Source organism: Syngnathus floridae, chromosome 2 (genome assembly GCF_059516105.1).
Source record: "Syngnathus floridae isolate MCC-2025c chromosome 2, RoL_Sflo_1.0, whole genome shotgun sequence".
Classification (NCBI taxonomy): domain Eukaryota; kingdom Metazoa; phylum Chordata; class Actinopteri; order Syngnathiformes; family Syngnathidae; genus Syngnathus; species Syngnathus floridae.
In genome coordinates this window covers 12,778,258-12,799,222 of record NC_142414.1, presented here as the reverse complement: position 1 = coordinate 12,799,222, position 20,965 = coordinate 12,778,258, and the positions used below count along the sequence as shown (strand labels likewise).

Genomic DNA, 20,965 nt, shown 5'->3' with positions numbered 1-20,965 from the left:
CTTTGATGGCTTGGCACCTGAAAAAAGACAGTAGTTTCCCATCATTTGTCAGGCTCTTGAAACTCGCTCGCTCTCGTGTTAAAGGTTAAAAACATCTCTCAGGAAACCTCACACCTGCTGAACTGACAGCCACAGGTGAACTTCCTTTCTAATGATACATAATTGTTTTTTCTCATCCTTGACGGAGAGCAGCAATTTGTTTAAAAGTATTACAACACTGAACAGTTGGACACAAGTATTCAAAAGAATAAAAAAAGATCAAATTTCAAAAAGTTCGCCTGCAAAGGTTCTAGTGCATTTTAGGTTCATTCTAGAATCTCACATGAAAGCCAAATCCCGAACTTAGTTTAATGCGATAGAAACTCTCACAATGATGAATTCAGCTGCACATAACAGAGTGTAAAGTGGTCATTCAAGTACAGTACAAAATGACAGTACAATGGAAAACCCCAAAAAGGTAATCACAATAAAATCTATTCTTTGGTTGTTCATAAAAGTCTTTGTTCGTGTCTGATACAACCACATTGCGGCGATAATACCTGCACATATGACAAGGGTGGGCCAACCTTTGTAATTTGCCATCAGGCGATTTGTAAAAGAGATGTAATGTACGATTTGTAAAAGAGATGTTATGTACATAAAATCAAGTGAACACTTGTAAATTCTTTTATAATCTGTACATTAAAAATAATTTTACTCAATTGTGTTATGGTCATATTTACAATAACTGTTAGCCAATTATTTATTTATATAAATGAATACAAACACATTAAATAACATTTTTAAGTGACCAATTTTAGGGAAAATGCATGAAACAAATTTTCCAGGACTCATAAAAATGTGCTACATGCTTGTTTGTTTTGATTGGTCATACTTTGCCCACCCCTGCACTAATTTGCATCGTGCCAGGCCGCTTTTTGTTTTGTTTTCGGCAAGCAAACGAGTTGGCTCTCGAATACAAATGACAGCGGACGTGTTGTCTCTATCTCTCTGTTCTTTTCTCTCTCCCACAGGTGTTCATTCCATTCCGTCTCCTGTCTGTCCATCTGATTCAGTACGATATCACGCAGTTCATTTCGTCAGCCAGCTGGTCCTCAAAGCGAGAAACGGACTGACGGGCCCCGCGGGCGATCAAGTCGGCAGCGGCGCTCTCCATCTCGTCCAGGCTCATGTGACAAGCTTCAGCAATTTCCCGCTTGGCAAAATTCACAAACTTGGGGTCCTTGGCATAGATACCCAGACCCTCGGATATCAGAATCTGAGGATGAACAAGGGTGTGCAGTATAGCATGTTTTCAATACATAGCCGATCTAGAACCACATATGAAAGCGACACAGGTCGGAAATAAAAAAAAATCGTAATTGAGTCATTCAGACTGTCACAAAAGAATCAGATGGCATTTTCCTGCAGTGGGAATTTTCCCTTACACTTATTGCAATGAGAGTCTGCAGTAAATGTATGTGTTGAAAAGAAATTCCCACGATACAAGTATGCTAAAAAAATCTGCAATGCAGTGAAGCGGACAGCATGATTTCTACTCACCGACTCCACCAGACTGTCTGCGCTGCCTTTGTCCACAAAGCCCTGGTTGGCGGGTGGAACCCTCAAGCTGCCGTAGTTCCCGCTCTGGCCAGAGTACCACCCGGGACGGCTTCCCGCGGGGAGGCTGGCCGAGCCGTTGCTCCACAGCGGCTGACTGATCCCCGTGGTTTCATCTACCAGGATCATCGGGGTGTAGATCAGCTTGCCCCTGCGCCCCGACGGGGCGATATACGCGGGACCGGGAGTGTTGCCCGCCGCCATGTTATTGGCCCACGATACGGACGACGACGACGACACGCTACTGGGCCGGGAGTCCAGGTTATGCTGCGCCTGGCATGACAGAGCGACCATGTTAAAACGAGGCGGCGAGAGAACACAGTGCGGCTCTTACCTGGAGACGAGACCTGGATGGGGATGTGTTGCCTCGGTAGTTTCCCGGGATGGGAATGTCGTCACCGCTGCTCTGCGGCCTCAGACACTGAAAGTTAAAGGTGGGTTTATGACCTAAAACAACAAGAGGGAGCAGGTTAGGCAATTTGATGATTACTACTTAAATAGCAAAAGCATGCCAGTCACATCTGAATTAACAAAAGCTCTACAATAAATACATAAACAAAACATTAATTGGCCACCATATAGCAGCATTGGATCTCTTTTGGAGCAGCTCATTGGAAAGGTGAGCATTATGAGCAGACTGTGATGATCAAAAAGTGTCACAAATGTGATGTGCTTCACCTTTGGGTATGGCCGGAAGCAGCCTCCTCCTGACAAACTGTGCGCTGCTGCTGGTGCTTCCATTATAGTCGTTGGCCGTGTAGCCTCCGCTCACAGTGCTGCCGTTGCCATTGACGCTGGCGACGCTGCCGCCGTTCTCATAAGCCGAGTATCCGTTGTCGTTATATGCGTGTGCTGGGTAGGGCTCCCCAGCAAAACTACCTTCTCCGTTCACGGCGCTTGTGGGGTAACCGTTAGCCGAGCCGTTAGCGTCGCACGACATCTCGCCGACGCTGCTGGCTTGTCTGAGGCTCTGCCCGTTTAAGTCTGGCGCAGGTGGTAAAGGAGATGCGGGCTCAGGATACTCGTACCTACAAGACAACAACAGAATATCAGAACGATTTTATGGACCTTAAGTGGTTTCCTCCCAATAGATGCTTTCCTTACCGGTCTTCAAATGTGAGATTTGCAGAATGTTCCTCGCTAGGAGGAACTTGCTCAGTCACTGTGGGCTGTGTCACCTCCTGCTCTATGAACTCTGTTGAGTCTGGAGGGGGAGGCAGGTCGCTGATGGAATCCGCCCTGTTCAAGAGTGCAAACAGAAGGTACTGAATTCAGAAGGTACCGTAATATAGGCTCGTTATGTTTTTTCAACTTCTGCGGACGACGCCACAATGTAAAATTCTATTTAATAGTGAGAACTGTTGTGGTTCTGATTTATGTCAAGGCCACTCTTATCTGGTTCAATTTTGTCAAGTTCTTGTCGCGAATGCAAAGATTGCAAGTCAAAGTGAGTAAATAAGAAAATATTTATGGAGAATAAAATGGATAATGTTTCTTGAAATAGAGATTAATTTATTGCTTGAATAAATAAATAGGAAGAAGACCTTGAAAAAATAATTGCACATTCAATCGGAGTTGCATTGTTGAGCAAAGAAAAACAATTTTCAGACCCACTTATCATACTGTGCTATTTTTCTAATTAAAAATAAAACATTTCAAATTTCTGGAACAGATTAATTGCATTTCCATTCATTTCAATTTGAGATGAGTGTTTGAGTGACACACATGGTCACAGAACAAATTAAACTTGTACCTTAAGGCAGAATCTAATGAGAGTGAGAAAGCGGGAAACCCACCTGCTGAGCAGAGCTTCCGACCTCCCCGGCTGTTCTGTGACGACGCTCTCCCCCGCGATTTCAAAGTTGCTTGGACTCATCACCTGCTGCGTGATTACTTCTGGGACAGCTTCCGCTTCCACGACGACGGCGGTCTGCCGCACCAGTGTTTCTATGGGCGGCATGGGCGTGGCAGCGGGCGTAGTGGTGACCGAGGTTCCGTGCTCGCTTTCGAATATTTCGTCTGCACCCTCCTCCTCTTCCATGTCGCATGCCATTGCCAGGCGCATCTCTGGAGCCAGATCCTGCAGCGTCCGCAGACCTTGCTAAGGACACAGACGGAAAAAAAATGACACCTGTGAAAGCACATACAAGATATATGTACGGAAGGAACAGAAGTAAATATTCGGCAAGTTTATGGTCAGGCATTTGAAAGATCGCCTAATTGCAGATTTTGCAGGAATATTCATTTCTTTTGTGCTCTGGCTGAAGCAGTATTATTTTTTCATCATCCCGTGGACGACGGTGGTGGTGCTAGGTTTAATTTGTTGACTTTTTTCTTTTATTTGTCTTTGAGATGCCCCGTTTTATTGGCTGTCCTTGCCATTCGTGATGGCATGAGAGAGGCTAATGGCAGAGGTTTCATAATTCATAATTATGGCTCATTAACTGGCTCATTTACTATTCATTTAACTCTGGAGCACCAACTTTCAGGTTAACATTCACATACAGTCTGAATTGGCGGTTACACGCGTGAGACAAAGAAGGGTCTTTTGAAAAACATATTTGGCATACTTCAATGTAAGTGTACCGAAACTGTCCGTCTGAAGGACTTGACCCGGATAGGGACTATTACACGGACGGGCACAAAAAGATTTCCGTCTGGACTCTTTCTTGTCCCTCATCCTTCATCCACAAAATGGGTGTCCGTCAGTGACGGACGGATGGACCATTCTGTCCCTTGGACTGAATGCCCACCTCTGTTGCTGACAAACTTAATGCAAAGGTCAATAATCACCTGAAGAGAGGCGGCCTTGTCCTTCCTTTTCGACTTCCGTTCCCTCTCTTTTCTCTTGCGGTATTTCTTGAAGTAGTCCTGAATCAAGAAGCTGGCATAAAACTTGCCACAAGTCACCTCGTCCCCTAAGAGAAAAATAAGAGTATGAATGACAAAGTCAGACTCTAACAATTGGCATTACACATTGGCTTGACAAATCCATGACTCTACTGTAATACTGCAAAGTACCTCTAGGAGGAGGTATGATTTCATCTAATAGCTTGGGCTTGGTTCGCTTCCAGAGTTTCTTGATGATGAGTTTCAGCTCTTCATTCTGCTGATCAATGGGACCTGAGAGAGAGACGCAAGCAATAAATCCTCATTTCGATTCGCACATTGTTTTGCACCCTTCATTGTACGGTTTGAGTACAATTATTGTTGAGTTTGAACCTTCAGTCTTGATCTTGAGGGACGTCCGCACCAGAGCAAACAGAGTCGCGTTGAAGGTGACCGTCCCATCGGGATGCAGTGGCACATTCATATTGACCAGCCTCTAAGAGGAAGGGCACACAAAGGAAGCCAAATATGAACGTACCCGTTAAATATCTAGCACGCTGCGCTGAAAGCAAGAACGAACTTTGCAAGCGACACGATGAGGACAAAGTTTTCCAAAACCAAGGGGAGGCTGAATTCTACGCAGCATCGTGATGACGTCAATGTGCTTAATGCGGCCGCTGCAACACACAACAAAACAACACATAAGCAAAACGACAGCACAGGAAGTCACGGCGAGAAGATAAGTCTTTACGTGGCCTCGGGATCGTAATCGGACCAAATTCTCTTGAACTCATCTAGGTGGTGCGTTCCAAGTACAGTCCAGTCTCTTGTCAGGTACTCAAAGTTGTCCATGATGACAGCAATGAAGAGATTGATAATCTGGACAGAGAGAAAGGGAATGGATTGCAAAATGTAAAGTTAGCTCAACAGCTTGTTTGGATTCCAAGTAAGAGAAATTACTTTTTCCTGCTGGGCCTCACTCACCAGGTATGCGCAAAGCATGAAGAAGCTAATGAAATAGATGTAAGATAAGTTGCTCCCACAGGAGAACTCTTCTCCGGGCTCAGTGTCCGACTCTGGGTCGCAACGTCTGCCGGGCAGCGCGGCCAACATGATCTCCTGCCACTGCTCTCCGGTGGCACACCTGCCCAAACAAACATAGAGTTCTTCACATCTCAAAAACCTGCTAGTCTGTTCACTCAGGCACCACTGCATCATAAAAAAAAGGCTAGTAGACCGAAAATCACACAACCAAATGAGGCCAGACCTGAATAACACCAGAACAGCCATGAAGAAGGTCTGGAAGTTGCAGTTTCTGTTGATATGCGTGTCGTCGTCCACGGCCACTTTCCCAAACGTCTGTCAAGTGTCAATCCATTGTTTGTGAAGGTAAAAGCTGTTGACTCAAAGTGCAACTCTTGGTCCAGAAGACCCACCTGCATGCCGATGACGGCGTAGATGAAGAAGATCATTGCGATGAGCAGACCGACATAAGGCAACGCCTGTGTGGGGAAATTTCAAAAGTACATTTGAAAGAGAGCACTTCCTATCATGACGAGATATTCCGCCGGATTTTTTCTGACCTGCAGGGACTTGACAAAAGTCCAGAGGAGGGTTCGAATACCTTCTCCTTTACTGAGCAGTTTGACCAACCGCAACACTCGAAACAAGCGGAAGAATGTGATGGAAACTTTGCCGCTTTCGCCTTTTCCCTGCCGAGCGACAAAAGGAGACTGTCAAACAACGCCGGAACGTGAGAAGACACACAAACAAGTTTGAGTTCTTCTTGCTTCTTACCTCACCATGACCTCCTCCTCCCTGAAGCCACATTTCAGAGACACAAGACAGATCGATTAATGAAGAGAAACCATGTGCAGTTATTTCTTTACTTACTAACTTACTTGGGTGAAGGCAGGAGTGTCAATTACCCATTTCTGTTATTTTGCTATTAAATAATAGCAAAGGTTTAAGCCGTCAGACTTACGCTTAACTCGGAGACTGCTATGTCCAACACGCTCCCCACCACAATTAAAGCGTCGAAGGAATTCCACGGATCAATAAAATAATGCTGCGGAGGAAGACGACGCACAGGTGTGAGTGAAAAATCCTTCAAATGCTTCACTGATGAATGGGTGAAAGCTCACATGAGCCCGCAGAGCCAGCAACTTGATGATCATCTCGATAGTGAACACCACCGTGAAGATCATGTTGAGGATGTCCATGATGGAGGTGAACATCTTGGACTGCTCGTAATGCTGATGGACAACACAAAACCTCCAGTTAGCGCAACGACGGCGGGCCCGATAGCTCAGAATGTCAGGACAGTAAAATTCGGAGCATTTTAGGAGTTTGTATGAGAGGATTTTAGTTCTGTGTAGTAATCCTGACTGGTAGGGATGTGCCGATCCAAACACGAGATTGCAAATCAGGCCGACGATCATGTGATGTTTTTTTTCCTGTACGGACTCTGACCCGGGTGCCAAAAAAAGTGTGATCGGGACATCCCTAGAGAATGCCGCTTCCAGACAAGTGTGTGTACCTGCACGGCCAGCGTGAGCGTGTTGCCCAGAATCAGCACAAACATGACGTACTCAAACTGACTGGAGTTGATAATCCTCCAGAATTTGAGCTGGGATGGATTTTTGGGAATGTAAATCTTGATGGGCTGAGCTTTCAGAGCATAGTACACACACTGGCGCTGCAAAAAGAGACACATACACACAAAAGCATTAATATTTCAAGTCGTGACCCGCAGTAAGAAATTATTTTCACGTACCTGGTTTTTGTTGAGTTCGCAGTTTTTAAATTCAGCCTCTCCTTGTTCCCGGAAGGTGATGATGACAAAGCCCACAAAAATGTTCATCATGAAGAAGGCGATGATGATGATGTAGATGATGAAAAAGATGGAGATCTCCACTCGGTAATTGTAAATGGGTCCGTGATTGATGGCGTTGGCGTCCACGGCGCGGTAAAGAAGCCTTCACGCGGGAGGAGACGGCCTTACTAAGTGAGCTGAGAAAGGCGCCAAAGTGAGCGTGGCGACTTACTGTGGCCAGCCTTCAAACGTGGACACGGTGAAGAGCGCCAGCATGCCCATCAGCACGTTGTCAAAGTTGAACTCGCTGTTTTCCCAGATCCTCTCTTTCACCATGGGATGGTTCATGTCACCGTCTTTATAGACCACAAAGGTTCCCCTGCAAGCAGGTCAAACACTTTCCTTTCTCAAGTTTCCACTTGAGGTGCTGAGGACAAAAGAAGCTCAAACTAACTTGCACTCCTCAGGTGTGTGTTTGGCTTCGTCCGTGCAGCTGTAGAACCTCCCCTGAAAACATCAGACGGATAATAATGAAATGATTGTCTTAAGGTTCTGCGTCAAAATGCTGACAACCTTGAAGAGCTGCACACCGATGCAGGCGAACATGAACTGGAGGAGCGTGGTGACAATCAAGATGTTGCCGATGGTGCGGATGGCCACAAACACGCACTGCACCACATTCTTGGAGTGGACGAGAACAAGAAAAAGACAAATAGCTTGTGATATGTGTTCCTTCAAATGTGTTCCATATCTGCCCAATTGCGAAGCAGACAATATCTGGATCACATTTTCCTCGTAATTTCAGAAAGATATTGATGTAATGGTATGAGCCGATACTAGGTTAATTAATTCCGTGATCACATTCGTAACTCAAAACACTCATGTCTCAAATCAAATGAATGAAAATGATATTTATCCATTCCAGCCTCCATCAATCCTTCTTGTGTACAAGTGTTTAACTGTTGTTTAGTTGTTTTTAATTACTACCGAATACCAAATAAACGAAAATAATTCAATAGTAAACAGTAATTGGAGAAAAATGTTTTAAACACACGTTAATGCTAATAAAATCTGACCCAATCATTCAATTCGTCTATGGACTAATCGATTGAACAATCGATTTTAAAAATATTCTATAGTGACTACCCTACCTGTCACTATCCAGCGCTTGTGCCTTAAGTGTGGACTTTCAAGTTATAGCGCAAAAAAAAAAAATCTAATCTGAAATACAAGTCGTATCTTAAAAATTTACTTTGAGTCCCTTGGCTCTGTTGATGGCACGGAGAGGTCTGAGCACACGGAGCACCCTGAGAATCTTCACCACCGAAATAGCGCTGGAACTGTGGGCAAAGTCGGCTTTTGAGAATGATAATGTGATTTGTGGCAATTTAAAGGAGTGGGTTTTCCAGTAAAAAAAAAACAACAACATCTGTTTCATGAACGGACTGGACTCACTGAAGAAAGAAGGACGTGAGCGACACGCTGACCACCAGCAAGTCGAGCAAGTTGAAGGCGTTTCTGCAGAACGAGCCGGTGTGCAGGAAAGCGCCGTACACGGTCATCTAGACATGACAGCAATCAAATAACGTCTGTAATTGGTGAGTATTTTTAATGTGTTGAATGTATTGCTAGTTTTGTGAACATTGCTACATTTAGCAGCTAATAGAAGAAGCAGATGATTGGACAAAAGAAAATCATGAATTCTAAATGAGATTAGATGACAATATCTGAAAAGTGCACCTACCTTGAGCACGATCTCCACCGTGAACACTGACGTGAAAACATAGTCGGCGTAACCCAGCACCTGAGGATGACAAGTTGATCAATTGAGTTGCGCTCGAGATGCCCATGTGAGGAAACACGGAGCACGCTTACAATGTTCCTGAATGAGTGTGATTTGATGGGGTCCTCAGCGGCCAGAGAGATGCTGCTGAGGATGATGAAGACGAGGATGAAGTTGGTGAAGTAGGGGTGATGGATGAGGTTGTGGCAGGCGACTCGCAAGCTGGCAATTCAAAGGAGATGACGAAGAAAGGCAGTTAAAGTAGAGGTGAGACTCAATGAAAATGTTTGGGTGACTCCGAGTGCTTTGGTGATGAGCTCACCAATTCTTCTTTCCAAGAATGAAGAAGGAGCTGCCATCAGGGATGGGCACAATCTTTTCTTTTGGACCAGAGAACTCTGGCTTTAACGGAGCAACTCCTACAAAGCAGGAAATATTACACCTTTACATACAGCGCTGGTATTGATTATCATTACATTGTGATGCTCATTGTTGACAGCACTATACAGTTAAAAAATATTTTTACACTGAAAGGACATTGCACAATAAATTAAGGCATATTTTAGAGGGTCAAATAAGGACTGATGAAGCAGAGAAGAACAAAATAGAAAGTAACGGTTTGAACTTTGGTTTGAGATAGTTGGGCTTTAAGTGAGGCTACAATTTAGTGCCATCTAGTGGAGAACTAAGAGAATGCAATGACCTAAATTAGAAGCGCGTGCATTTTGAAGAACATGTACGATGGTGCCTCAGAGGGACTACCGCCAATTTCTTCAGCTGAATTGCAAGCAAAATGTCATCTCAAGCGAATTCTAGAATATTCCCTCAAGTGACGAAATTTGTTAAACATGCTGTAGTCATTACGTGTTGTTAAAAAAATCACGGTGAATCATGACAGCCTCCAGTAATCAGCGATAAAATAATTATCGATTAGACCTGATTATATGAAAAAAATATGTTGATGTGTTTTGTTGCATATTAGTTACTGAAATTGTGTCTTTTAAAATAAATGCACATTACCCTCCAACCCCTCGATGGCCCTCAGCTCCTCATTCTCCTGCCAGTCATCATCCTCGTTCTGCACACCAAAATCAAAATAGGCACAAATCATTCCTTCTTACCTTCCTTCAAAAATCAAGTATTATTGGTTGTTATCAAACACTTTACCCCCGCATCTTCATCCTCTTTCTCATCCTCGTCATCCCAGTCTTCATCGTCATCTTTTTTCTCCCTGAAAATGCCAAATGCGGTTTGTCTGAATGTATTTCATCTTTCATATTGCAGGCTCTCAGAACAAGCCTCAAACCCACTCGGCTTTTGTCTGCTCGCCTCCTCCGGCCAAGTTGTCGACAGCGATAGCCAAGAAAACATTGAGCAGGATGTCTGAACACGCCATGCGTTAAGTCGATTTGTTCTCACACAGTCGTCATTTGATTTGGCGTTGAGTACTCGACGAGAAAGGATACAGTTACCGCAAACAAACAGGATGACAAAGTAAATGCACACCACCATATTGGGAAAGATCGGTCCTCCGTAGGCCATGATGCCATCATACATCACAGCGTTCCAATCCTCTCCAGTGAGAATCTGGAAAGAGAAAAACGGACTAACCATCAATCATAGAAGACGGGAACAACGTACGGCTGCGTGAAATCACCTGAAAGCAAGTGAGCAGCGCCTGAGGGAAGGAGTCGAATGTGCTCCTCTTCATTTGAGTCTCGTCAAAGTTAAATTTGCCTCCAAACAGCTGCATGCCGAGCAGGGCAAAGATGATGAGGAAGAGGAAGAGCAGCAGCAAGAGGGAGCAGATGGCTTTCATGGAGTTAAGGAGAGAGTTGACCAAGTCCGACAAGGCCGCCCAATGCCTGAAAAGAGGCAACAGCAAATGTATTAAATGGTGAAAATAGAGTTGTTATTCAAAATAATGCTTGGCGTGCATGTTTCAAAAAATATTACCCGCCTGCGTTATGGAATGAAAATTGATAAATTCATTGAAATGCATTGCGGGAATTCTCAAGGTGTGGGATTGAGCCTTGTGGTACAGAGTATGAATGAAATATTACAACTGTGCATAAGGTTACAGCGACTTAAACTTTCTTTTAAATACTAGTTAATTGGATTTAGAGGTGTGAGCGGTTCTGTCAGTCTCTACCGCGTCATCTTGAAAATCCTCAGCAGTCGGATGCAGCGGAGCACCGAGATGCCGATGGGTGGGATGAAGTCCCACTCCACGAGCAGCGTCTCCAGGATGCCGCCGCACACCACGAAGCAGTCGAAGCGATTAAAGAGGGCCATGAAATAGATCTGCAGGCCGAAGGCGTACATTTTCATCAGCATCTCCAGCGTGAAGAGCAGCAGCAGGATCTTATTGGCTCGCTCTGAGGAGACACGCAACAAATGCTTTCTGTCACTGGGGGCTTGCTAAAGGGCGTTTAAAAAGTCTACACACCCCTGTTCATGTTTTTGTTTGAGGATAAAAATGAGATTTATAACCTACTCAATTGAAAAATAATCCTTACCCACAAGATAAGTAAAAATAAACAGCTGTTTGTGGTTGCAAAAGTGTGCACACTCGCTTTCAACTGGGGATGTGGCTGTGATGATGATTTCAATGCGCCCCCACTAGCCTAAACACGACATTCAGATTAAGATTTTGTTTGTGGAATCCAAATTAAGCACAAAAATCCACCAAAATGCGGCCATCGGATGATCCGGAATTTGGACACAGGGACAGTTTCCACTTGTTGTCCAAGTTTGGTCATGTGACGTTCACATGCTGAGCTCAACAGAACTAAGCATTGACATGAACACTAACGTCCGCAGTGTCTTAGCGAAGGTTCGACGGACAGGCTTCCTACCTTGCATCTCTGTAAGCCACTTTGGCTGGCCGTAATGCTCGGAGGCGCTGGCCACCGTGTTGAGAAACACCAGGAGAAGAACCAACCAGTAGAAGTTGGTTGTCTTGACGGCCACGCGGCAGTTCTTCCTGAACGTGTGGTTCAACTGGCACAATTGGTCACTAAGGAAAGAGCAAGTGATGTGTTTTTTTTAAACACAATCTTGAATATTGCGTGTCTGTGTGATTGTGGTATGGGATAGATGAAAATAAATAAACAAGTCAATTTGAAGATCTTACCAAAAGCTGTTGGCCATCATCTTGGCCCTGGAAAACAAGAAGACAATTTGTGGTGAACAAGGTAAAACAAACATCTGAAAAAAATATATATAAGTTGCTTACATTTTCTTTTACTAAGCTCTCAAATTATTCACTCTAACGACACACAAACCGGTTTTGTCATATCGTCTTACATGAGAGAAGCACAGAACCCGCTGTCATCATCGAGGTATGCTATGTCATCATCCGAGTCCGATTCTGTCGGAAGGTAGACACCATGAGAAAGAAAAAGACGGACGTGATGACCCGACGTCGCAGCTGATGTACGTACCTCCATCTTCACTTTGTTTGTACCAGCCAAACTTCTTCATCATCTTCTTCTTGGCAATCGCCGCTCCTTTTGGGGACAAATTTTAATTTATTGATAACTGTGGATGTAGTTAGTAGATGGCCAAAATGTCCGGAGAGAATAAAACAGGAATGAGATATGTGTGACTGCCAGGACTGACGTTTATTTCCTTCCTCATCCACATCTTCGGCTTCTATGAGCCAGTCCATGTAGCCGATCATGTCCTCCTCCATCTGCTTGCTCTCTTGTGCCTTCTGCAGCTCACCACGAGCCACGGCCTTTTCCCTTTCCTTGGAAAACTCTCTGTGAAGCCACAAAAAAAAAAAAAACACGTCAATTCTGACCTCCGATTTGACAGTCACACAATGATCACCGTGCCAGTCTACCTACCCGCTCAACACACCCAAAACGAGATTGATGATGAAAAAGGAACCAAAGATGACCAAAGAAACAAAATACACCCATGGGATCTCAAAACCGATGGCGTCGTTCATCTTTGCGGGGAGACGGAAAATAGAAAAAGTAGGTATATTTTAGTGGAGAAATGAAGCCGACGAGGAAAAAGGCAGACAGGCAGGCACGGATTAGTTACCCAGTAGAGCACATCTGTCCAGCCTTCCATGGTGATGCACTGGAAGACGGTCAGCATGGCGAAGAAAATGTTGTCGAAATTTGTGATGCCGCCGTTCGGACCCTCCCACTTGCCTCTGCACTCACTCCCGTTGGTCACGCAGAAGCGACCGCTCCCTGCAAAGGCACAAGGTGACGGGTCGTCCTCCACCATCATACCTGGAAGTAAAAACAGACAGGAGTCGGTTTGCGTATTAAAATTGTTCTCATTTAAATGAATGAGTATGCCATTAATTTGCTCTCAACTTTCACCCCCCAAAAATGACAATCGAAATCTGTTTTTTTATATGGACACTTGCACTCTACTTTTACTATTGTGATATTATCTGTCCATCATGTTGCCACTGGCGGAGTTAGAGGGGGGGGGGGCCGTAGGAGCACTGCACCCTCCTCCCGATACAGTGATTGACTTTTGGGTATTTTCTAATTTTTCCAGGAATTATTTTCAACATTTCCACCAATCCCTTCCATTAGAAACATATTATGAACCTTTATCAGTGCTTTCTGAACAATATTTGGAGTTTGCAGAAACCTGTGCTGGCGAAGTAGCACGTCTTGTGCATCCTGCCAATGAAGAGCTCCAAGCCGATGATGGCGTAGATGATGATGACAAACATGACCAGCATACCAATGTGGAGGAGCGGGACCATGGCTTTCATGATAGAATTCAACACAATTTGCAGGCCTGGCGAGAGAATAAACACATGTTTTGGCTGAGAACGCAACAGAGGAAGAAGCGCGGGAAGATAGCCGCCAACAAACGCACTTGGCACTCCGGACACGAGTCGGAGTGGTCTCAAAACCCTGAAGGCTCTCAGAGCCTTCACGTCCAGGCCTCCGGGTTTTCCCGCAGCATGATGGGCCTCTCCTGGCTTGTGGTCAGTCATGCCCTCTGCTATGACGCTGAACAGCCTGCACCGACATGCAATATTAATGAGCCGACCTTTTCAGCACCACTGAGCGGTTTTATATATTTTGACTGGCAGGCACAAACAAAATCAAAACATAACTTACAATTAGTGCTGCAGCTATGGAATAGCTTTCAAATTGTTTACTCGATTCTCTCAATTAGAGATAAAAGATAAGAATTTATTCTGCACTTAAGTTTTTTGCATTTTTTTAATTTCTGATTTAAGAAAAATAAAATCAATTAAGCACTATCACATGAGAGGGACTTATTTGTTTGGGTGGTCCAACATCAATTTTCAATATAATCTGCCCCTGTAACTGATGAATCATTTTGAGACCTGCAATTTTTAATTTTTTTAAATACCCGACAATGACGATGACGAAATCAAGCAAGTTCCATCCGCTGCGTATGTAGGCGCTGGGGTGCATGACTAAGCCGTAAGCGAGAATTTTAGTGAAAGTCTCGATGGTGAAAATGACCAGGAAGACGTACTCCACTTGTTCCTGAAAGCATATGAAAGCAATTAATTGCATGAGAGGCCATGAAATGCCATGCATACAGGAATCAAAATGTTCTGAAACAAAAATTGTCAACTTGCTCCGCCCATCCATGAAATACACTGCTTGGCGTTTTAACCTCTTAACCCACTTACGCCAGCCACTCAATCCTTTTTGTGAAACCCGCTGCTTAAGTCGGCATCAAATTGTTACTACCGCTTGGCTTGCGCCTCAGTCTGACAGATCAAACGAAACAGGAGATAAATGAAGAATGGAATTCACACGTGCACATACAAAACAAAGATGCAAAATTGGTCCAAATTAACTGTTGGAGCGTCGGGATGTTCAACAGTCATCTTAGCCTAAATCCAATAAAGAGCTCTACTCGTCTCTCCCTTGGTGACCTTGTTTAACAAAGTATCACATACATGCTTGAGCTTTTATTGCTTGCAAGAAAATCATCAGGTAATGTGCTTATTGACTGACTTAGTACTTAATTATTTTAGTATGATTAAAAAAGACAGAAGATCAGGGAGCATAGAATGAAGCCGGCAAGGCAGATGGTTGGTATTTAACTAAGTCACCACTAACAGTCGCTGGGACACTCAGCCGAGGTTTTTTTTTTTTTTACCCCTCTCTAATGCAATTACTGTGGCACACACCATTCCCTTCTCAACAATTGTTCACACTCTCACATTATTCTCATTACAGCACCCCCCCCCTTTTTTTCTTAGTGTGGCCCTAATAGTCCTTTGAACTTCTACTTTTGCCAATTACAATTAGCTTCTTTTTGCTGGTTACCATTTGACCAAATATAATAAACACAGGCTGAAATCATTGAAAACAGCAAGTGTGATCCGCACCAATTTGTGATTTGTCGCATTGGAGTCATCATCGGGGTAGGGCTTGGTGACCCCCATGGCCACACAGTTGGCAAAGATGGCAAGCAGAATGAAGATATCGAAGGGTGTGGAAAATGGTGGTCAAGGCCTCAACAACGTCAACTTTTAGAACAGTTGTGTCACATCGTGTGTGGGATGGCAGTACACAGGAAGGATATTTCCACTCTACCAGGGCCAGCGCCGCCATGCGTATGGGGTTGCTGAGGGTGAGGCAGCAGAGGGCTCGGGGGGCTCTGAGGGCAGACTTGTTGGCCTGCATGGCCTTCTTGGCACCCCCGCCTCGCTTTTTGGCCGAGCCCGTCGAGCCCAGGGTGTCGGATTTCCCTCCATCGCCACCTGGAGGGGCTTCTACCAAAACAAGAAGCAAGTGTTTCAAAGGAATACGGGCGAAGGCACACACAGAGAATATCGAAATGCTCCACACGCTGTTCAAATATGAAATTCAAGAATTCAACCAAGACAAATTGTTTCAAAACTTTTTCCACCAGGAACTTGATCACTAAATTATACTGTATAAGTTTTTGGTTTTTAAATTACTAAGAATAGAATTTAAACAATGTGGTTGCATAAGTGTGCACACCCTTAAATACCTGGGGATGTGATTGTCTTCAGAATGAATCAATCACTGAGGCCCCAGTTCCAACTGAAGAAAATATTTTCACGTGTTTGGGAGGCTTCAAGTGTGCCTTTGCAAACTGTCTTCCAAGACATACTGTATGCAGAAGATGGAAGATTGTTGTACATTTACTAACAGCCATTACTTGCCAGAACTTCCTGCAGTTTCTTGCTGCTGTCAGCCTATTGGCGTAATCTCTGATGAGAGTTGTCCTTGTATTTTCATTGATTAAGGAGCGGCATCCATTTCTTGGCAGACATGACATAGGCCGTTTAAATGCTGCTTAAAGTTTCTACCATGCTAATTAGATTTGAAAACATGGCTAATGCTGACGTCTGTAAGCCAGACGTTGAGCTGCATGCGCAATAATTACCCTAGAATTTGCTTGGCATATATATTTTTTTTCTTATGGCTAGTTTAGAAACTGAGTTAAGGAAAGATTGTGGTATGCTTTTTTGCGAGCCACAAAAAAGAGGAAGTCGAGTCCTGAATGCACCCGGCGGGCCTCAGTCTTGACACCTGTGAATTAGCTTGTACAGGGCTATATGCAACACACTGCAATCATCATCAACAGAATTAATTACATATTGAATGCCTGTAGACAGACAGACATATAGAGAACACACACAATCTATATCGTGCGTAAAATTATTGTGACAGGCCCAATAAATATTGTAAATACAATGTGCTGATGAAAACAAAAGCTCAATTATGAAGCGTGTCGATACTAAATAGATACTACTTGATGAATAGACAGGTAGACGGATGGACAGACAGACTAGATGGGTGGAGAGAGCTTGCTAGATAGCTATAGTCCCTTCCATAATTTGATATTAATATATTGTTTTATTAATGATGCAGCAAGCAGTTGTGGCTGCAGACTGGCTAGTCGTCCTCCATGACAAGATAAGACCTGCAGATGTGACCTAGTTGTTAATAGGGCCACGTGGACAACAGACAGCTCAAGTATGGTACACTTAACAAAATGCCTGCATGGACAAAACCCTTACAACTATCATCACAGATTACATCACAAAGGTGAAGAAACAGAAGCAGCCCTACCTTTCTTGACTCCGTCCATGTCCATAGTTTATCACCACGATGTGGGGCTGAGCAAAGTCACCACCATTAACCCCCCACCGGGACCGCCTGATGTCAAAAGGACACAGAACCGGCACACTAAAAGTTAGCACGGGCGACACAAGTCCAGCGTGTGCGCGCCCGCAGCTCCGGCCGGTGAGTTGCATGCATGCAGAAATCCAAAGAAAGCTCAGTTCTTTCCAGGTCGGAGAGGACAAGTGGACAGAAGCGTCCACCACTCTCTGCGGTGGTCAACCAACGAACCAGTGGGATTAAACAGCTGAGCCGTTTAGAGGGATGACACTGTGGAAATCTTCCGAGGGGAAGGTAGAGGTAAAGCCCGGAAGAAATTAGCCACACAGGGCAGCGAGCATAGACATATAAGAAGCCAATTTGGCTCGTTAATATAAATACATGGACTTACGCACACAATTTTTTTAAATTGTGCAGCCCGTTACATCTGGTGTCTAAATGGCTCAGTATTTGCCAAAAAGAACATGCATGACGCCAACAGGCAAAGCATGGTGGTGGCAGTGTGATGGTCTGGGGCTGTTTTGCTTCCTCAGGACCTGGACAACTTGCTGTAATTGACAGAAATATGAATTCTGTTGTTCACCAGAAAAACAAAATTAATGTTTGGGAGTGGCCAGGCTCCCAAAGTCCAATTGAGATTCTGTAATTAATCGTATTTCTTTTTATGAAATAGTTTTGTAAGATATTAATTTCCCTCGTATGAAACAAAATAAGTTGAGTTGTTTTAGAAGCAAAACAAGGAAGGGAATTAAAAAAAGCACAATCTCTTGATTTACCAACATTTGACATCTTTATTCATTTGAGCCACTTGAATAAATATTGTAAGAAAATAAACACTCTATACAGGAAAAAAGATCACGTTGCTAAGTTGCAATCCTATTGTTTAAATAACAACGACCCTGTGTTGAGTTTGCATGTTTGCTGACTACCCAGAAAAAAGCCATACAAGCACACCGGGAGGGACCCACGCTTCCAATGGGTTTTCTCTGGATACTGCACCTTGATCTCAAATATCAAATTTTACTTTTCCCCCTTATTTTCACAAAAAAAGGTCAATTACCTATATGATAAACGATATATATTTGCTCATTAATCTATACAAGTAAAATCTTTTTTTGTGTGTGTGTATTCGTTTGTATGTTGTGTGCCAAGTGCTTTTTCTAGTGTAAAACATTGCCTTGGCTCCAGTGGCAGTTTCTGCCATGTGCAATCTGCATTTCACAAACAAACAAACAAACAAACAAACAAACAAACAAAAAAATAAATAAATAAACGAACTAACGCTACATCTGAAGGTTTTTTTAATTGACGTTGATAAATGAACGCCGTAACTTTTTCAACACTTAGTCGATTTCTTTGGAGATGCAGGGCAAATTTTAAGACAAGCTGCATTTCTGAGCTCTACCGCTAGACAGCACCATCAAATTTCAGGTAATTCTTGACTGCAAATTGCATTTCCATTTGGAGTTTCAATGGGGAAAGATGATGTGAGCTACACGTGTAGTCATGGAACGATTTAAACTCATATCTTAACGCAGCAGTGTATTTGTGTCAATAGCTATTGTCTCGATTCACAAAAAAACTATTTACAACTTCCCTAGTGATAATTCAGAGTCATTTCTACCTGAGGTAAGTTGACTTTCACATCAGCGGGAGTCCCTCTCTGCATCCCTTCACCGTCTTTGTACTTGCTGCTAAGTTCCAGGGTGAATGGACTGAGTGACAAGTGAATTGGCACCCCCCCTGTGGCTCTACTAAAAGTGAGCCTTTGGTGCCGTGTCACGCTCTGGAGGCAACTGACTGGGATCCTCTGCGAAGGGAAGTGCTGAAGGGGGACAACAACATGTTTGAAGTAGAAGCACCCAATTATAACACTGCACTTGTGTTGTCACTCACGATTCTGAAACTGCTGCGCTGTGTATCTTGTTAGGAGAATTCCGACACCTTCAATTAGAGCAAGCAGAACTCCCCCCATCATGGCAGAGCCCAACATGGTTAATGGCCCACCTGGGGGGGAAAAAAAAAAATCCTTCTGATCTCATGTGGCCATCCAAACTGGTGTGTACAAATTTGCAGTGGGTGGGGGGGTGATAGTTCATGTGTGCTCATGTGTATGATGTGGCTAACACGGTAAAAAATTTGGCTCTTAGTCTCTGTCTGGTTGGGCACCCCTGGTATAAAGTTTAAATGAGAAGTTGAAGAGATGGTGGTCCAACTATGACGTACCCCCGAAGTGTCTACTTGAGTTTTCTCTTACTGCGTGCAGCCAGAATGGCCCCTGTCAGAGCACCGCTTGTTATAGAGTTCCACGGATCCTCTTTCCCTCTCAGGCGAACTAAACCACAGTCAATGGTGGAGAAGACGCCTCCCCACACTGCAAAGCTACCTGTAAAACAAATCAAGACACTGACATTAATGTATCAGTTCAAACATTTCGGTTCTATTACCTGCTTACCGCCAATTTGGGGAGCTCTTAATTTCACTGCATTTCCACTGCCTTTCAGTCTGTGTGCGACTCCCTGAAATGTTGCAGTATTATCACACAAAAAGTACAGAGAGGAAGAATAAATAAGCGCACTTACCGCCGGGGCATTTCGAAAGCCCTTGATGGCTTGAAACACGCCCCCACCAATGGCACCCATGGTGAAAGCGCCTCCACAGTCATCCACTATCCTCCACGGGCTAACAAGCAGCAACATTTCCACAAATTTTAAAAGACTAGACCTAATGTTTATAATTGACCACTGACAATCATATGCATACAATCTGCTCTTTCAATATTTACTCTAACTTTAGATTTATTTATTGTTGGACTAATCGATGATATTGAGTAAGATAACCAGAATACCTTTTTCAGTATAATTATCAGACATCCAGTACTTTAGCAATAACTCCTTAGTCGTGCTAGCCAGGGTTGCTAAAGTCTTGTTTGACCAAGCTAATAATGTAGCAAAAAATGCAGATATCAAATGAAGGGCGTAAAAGTAAAAAAAAAAAAAAAAAAAAAAAAAAGTTGTCCCAAAATAGATATAGCTTAAACAAAGAGAGACTGAAATCGACTTAGTTCAGGACAAGTATTTAGACATCACTACTTCCAACCATTAGTTTTACTGTCGTACTATTCGAACATAATTAAAAAACAAAAACATAAAATGTCTGATGATTTCATTTCTGTTAGCGCTCAGAGATTAAATTTTGTAGTTTAAATACCCTAATCTCTTTACTAACATGAAAGCCGAATCGTCCACACGGTTCTATAAACTACTGCGACACAACACAGACAAAACAAAGCCTAGAACTGGGTCGAATAGTTTAATAAGTGTATAAAATAATATAAAAAGCGTAATGTTACCAAGGTTCACGAGCATACTCCTCCATGTTTGTTGTGATGGATAGCGGTGTGACGTCATTGTGATTATCCTCCAAGTGGGTTTCTTTAAAGTTTCTTCTTTGGCTCCTTTTTTTTGTTTTTTGTTTAAAGATAGTGTACCTCAAGTGGTCTGGAGTAAACATGCATGCGGCTGGTAGCAAAATGCAAGGTCCGATGACGTAATTGTAGGCGACACACGGTAAGTGAACTACATAAATAATTTTAGTTTGTTTATCAAAATGATATAAAATGATGGTATTTTTATTGATATGAAATGTAAAATATTTTCAAATCAAATCCGAACAGTATGAAATGGGGGAAACATTATTGTAAAATAATTATAATGCCATATTTTTTTATATAATCACTTCTGTTGCGTTATTTTTTTCTGTCATTTTTGTTTTACTTGTTTCTTGATAGACAATTATTACAAATCA

At 43.4% G+C, this 20,965-nt stretch overlaps 2 protein-coding genes across 4 annotated transcripts; both read right to left on the bottom strand.

The window, feature by feature from the left end:
* Positions 1 to 329: 329 nt before the first annotated feature.
* cacna1fa (calcium voltage-gated channel subunit alpha1 Fa) lies at positions 330 to 18,910 on the bottom strand. The gene is made up of 48 exons (XM_088369918.1): positions 18,783 to 18,910; positions 17,108 to 17,194; positions 15,588 to 15,777; positions 15,391 to 15,496; positions 14,394 to 14,533; positions 13,887 to 14,032; positions 13,653 to 13,805; positions 13,083 to 13,279; positions 12,881 to 12,984; positions 12,651 to 12,793; positions 12,473 to 12,538; positions 12,336 to 12,399; positions 12,163 to 12,189; positions 11,885 to 12,045; positions 11,179 to 11,404; positions 10,684 to 10,891; positions 10,493 to 10,613; positions 10,337 to 10,409; positions 10,194 to 10,257; positions 10,047 to 10,104; positions 9,349 to 9,445; positions 9,119 to 9,248; positions 8,988 to 9,047; positions 8,699 to 8,805; positions 8,496 to 8,583; positions 7,817 to 7,924; positions 7,698 to 7,750; positions 7,476 to 7,622; positions 7,205 to 7,406; positions 6,968 to 7,126; positions 6,573 to 6,683; positions 6,413 to 6,496; positions 6,226 to 6,246; positions 6,012 to 6,140; positions 5,865 to 5,930; positions 5,696 to 5,787; positions 5,413 to 5,572; positions 5,180 to 5,307; positions 5,009 to 5,105; positions 4,822 to 4,924; positions 4,621 to 4,722; positions 4,393 to 4,517; positions 3,396 to 3,700; positions 2,704 to 2,838; positions 2,278 to 2,627; positions 1,934 to 2,046; positions 1,543 to 1,872; positions 330 to 1,258 (listed from the first exon to the last, which is right to left on the bottom strand). The coding sequence occupies exons 2-48, from the start codon at positions 17,130 to 17,132 to the stop codon at positions 1,052 to 1,054; spliced, it is 6,081 nt and encodes a 2,026-aa protein (XP_088226044.1). The 5' UTR covers positions 17,133 to 17,194; positions 18,783 to 18,910; the 3' UTR covers positions 330 to 1,051.
* Positions 17,926 to 20,729, bottom strand: LOC148401827 (mitochondrial import inner membrane translocase subunit Tim17-B). Of its 3 annotated transcripts, none has more exons than XR_015857299.1 (6): positions 20,511 to 20,729; positions 19,614 to 19,840; positions 19,416 to 19,544; positions 19,055 to 19,165; positions 18,783 to 18,983; positions 17,926 to 18,369 (listed from the first exon to the last, which is right to left on the bottom strand). XR_015857299.1 is itself a non-coding variant. In XM_088369923.1 (6 exons), exons 1-6 carry the CDS (start codon positions 20,534 to 20,536, stop codon positions 18,913 to 18,915), a joined length of 501 nt encoding a protein of 166 aa, XP_088226049.1. In that variant the 5' UTR covers positions 20,537 to 20,664; the 3' UTR covers positions 18,686 to 18,912. The 3 variants fall into 3 exon arrangements, 2 of the variants coding, with proteins under 2 accessions (XP_088226049.1, XP_088226048.1); XM_088369923.1 differs by lacking the exon at positions 17,926 to 18,369 and having other exon boundaries at positions 18,686 to 18,983; positions 19,614 to 19,677; positions 19,741 to 19,840; positions 20,511 to 20,664; XM_088369922.1 differs by lacking the exon at positions 17,926 to 18,369 and having other exon boundaries at positions 18,686 to 18,983; positions 20,511 to 20,728.
* Positions 20,730 to 20,965: the final 236 nt, after the last annotated feature.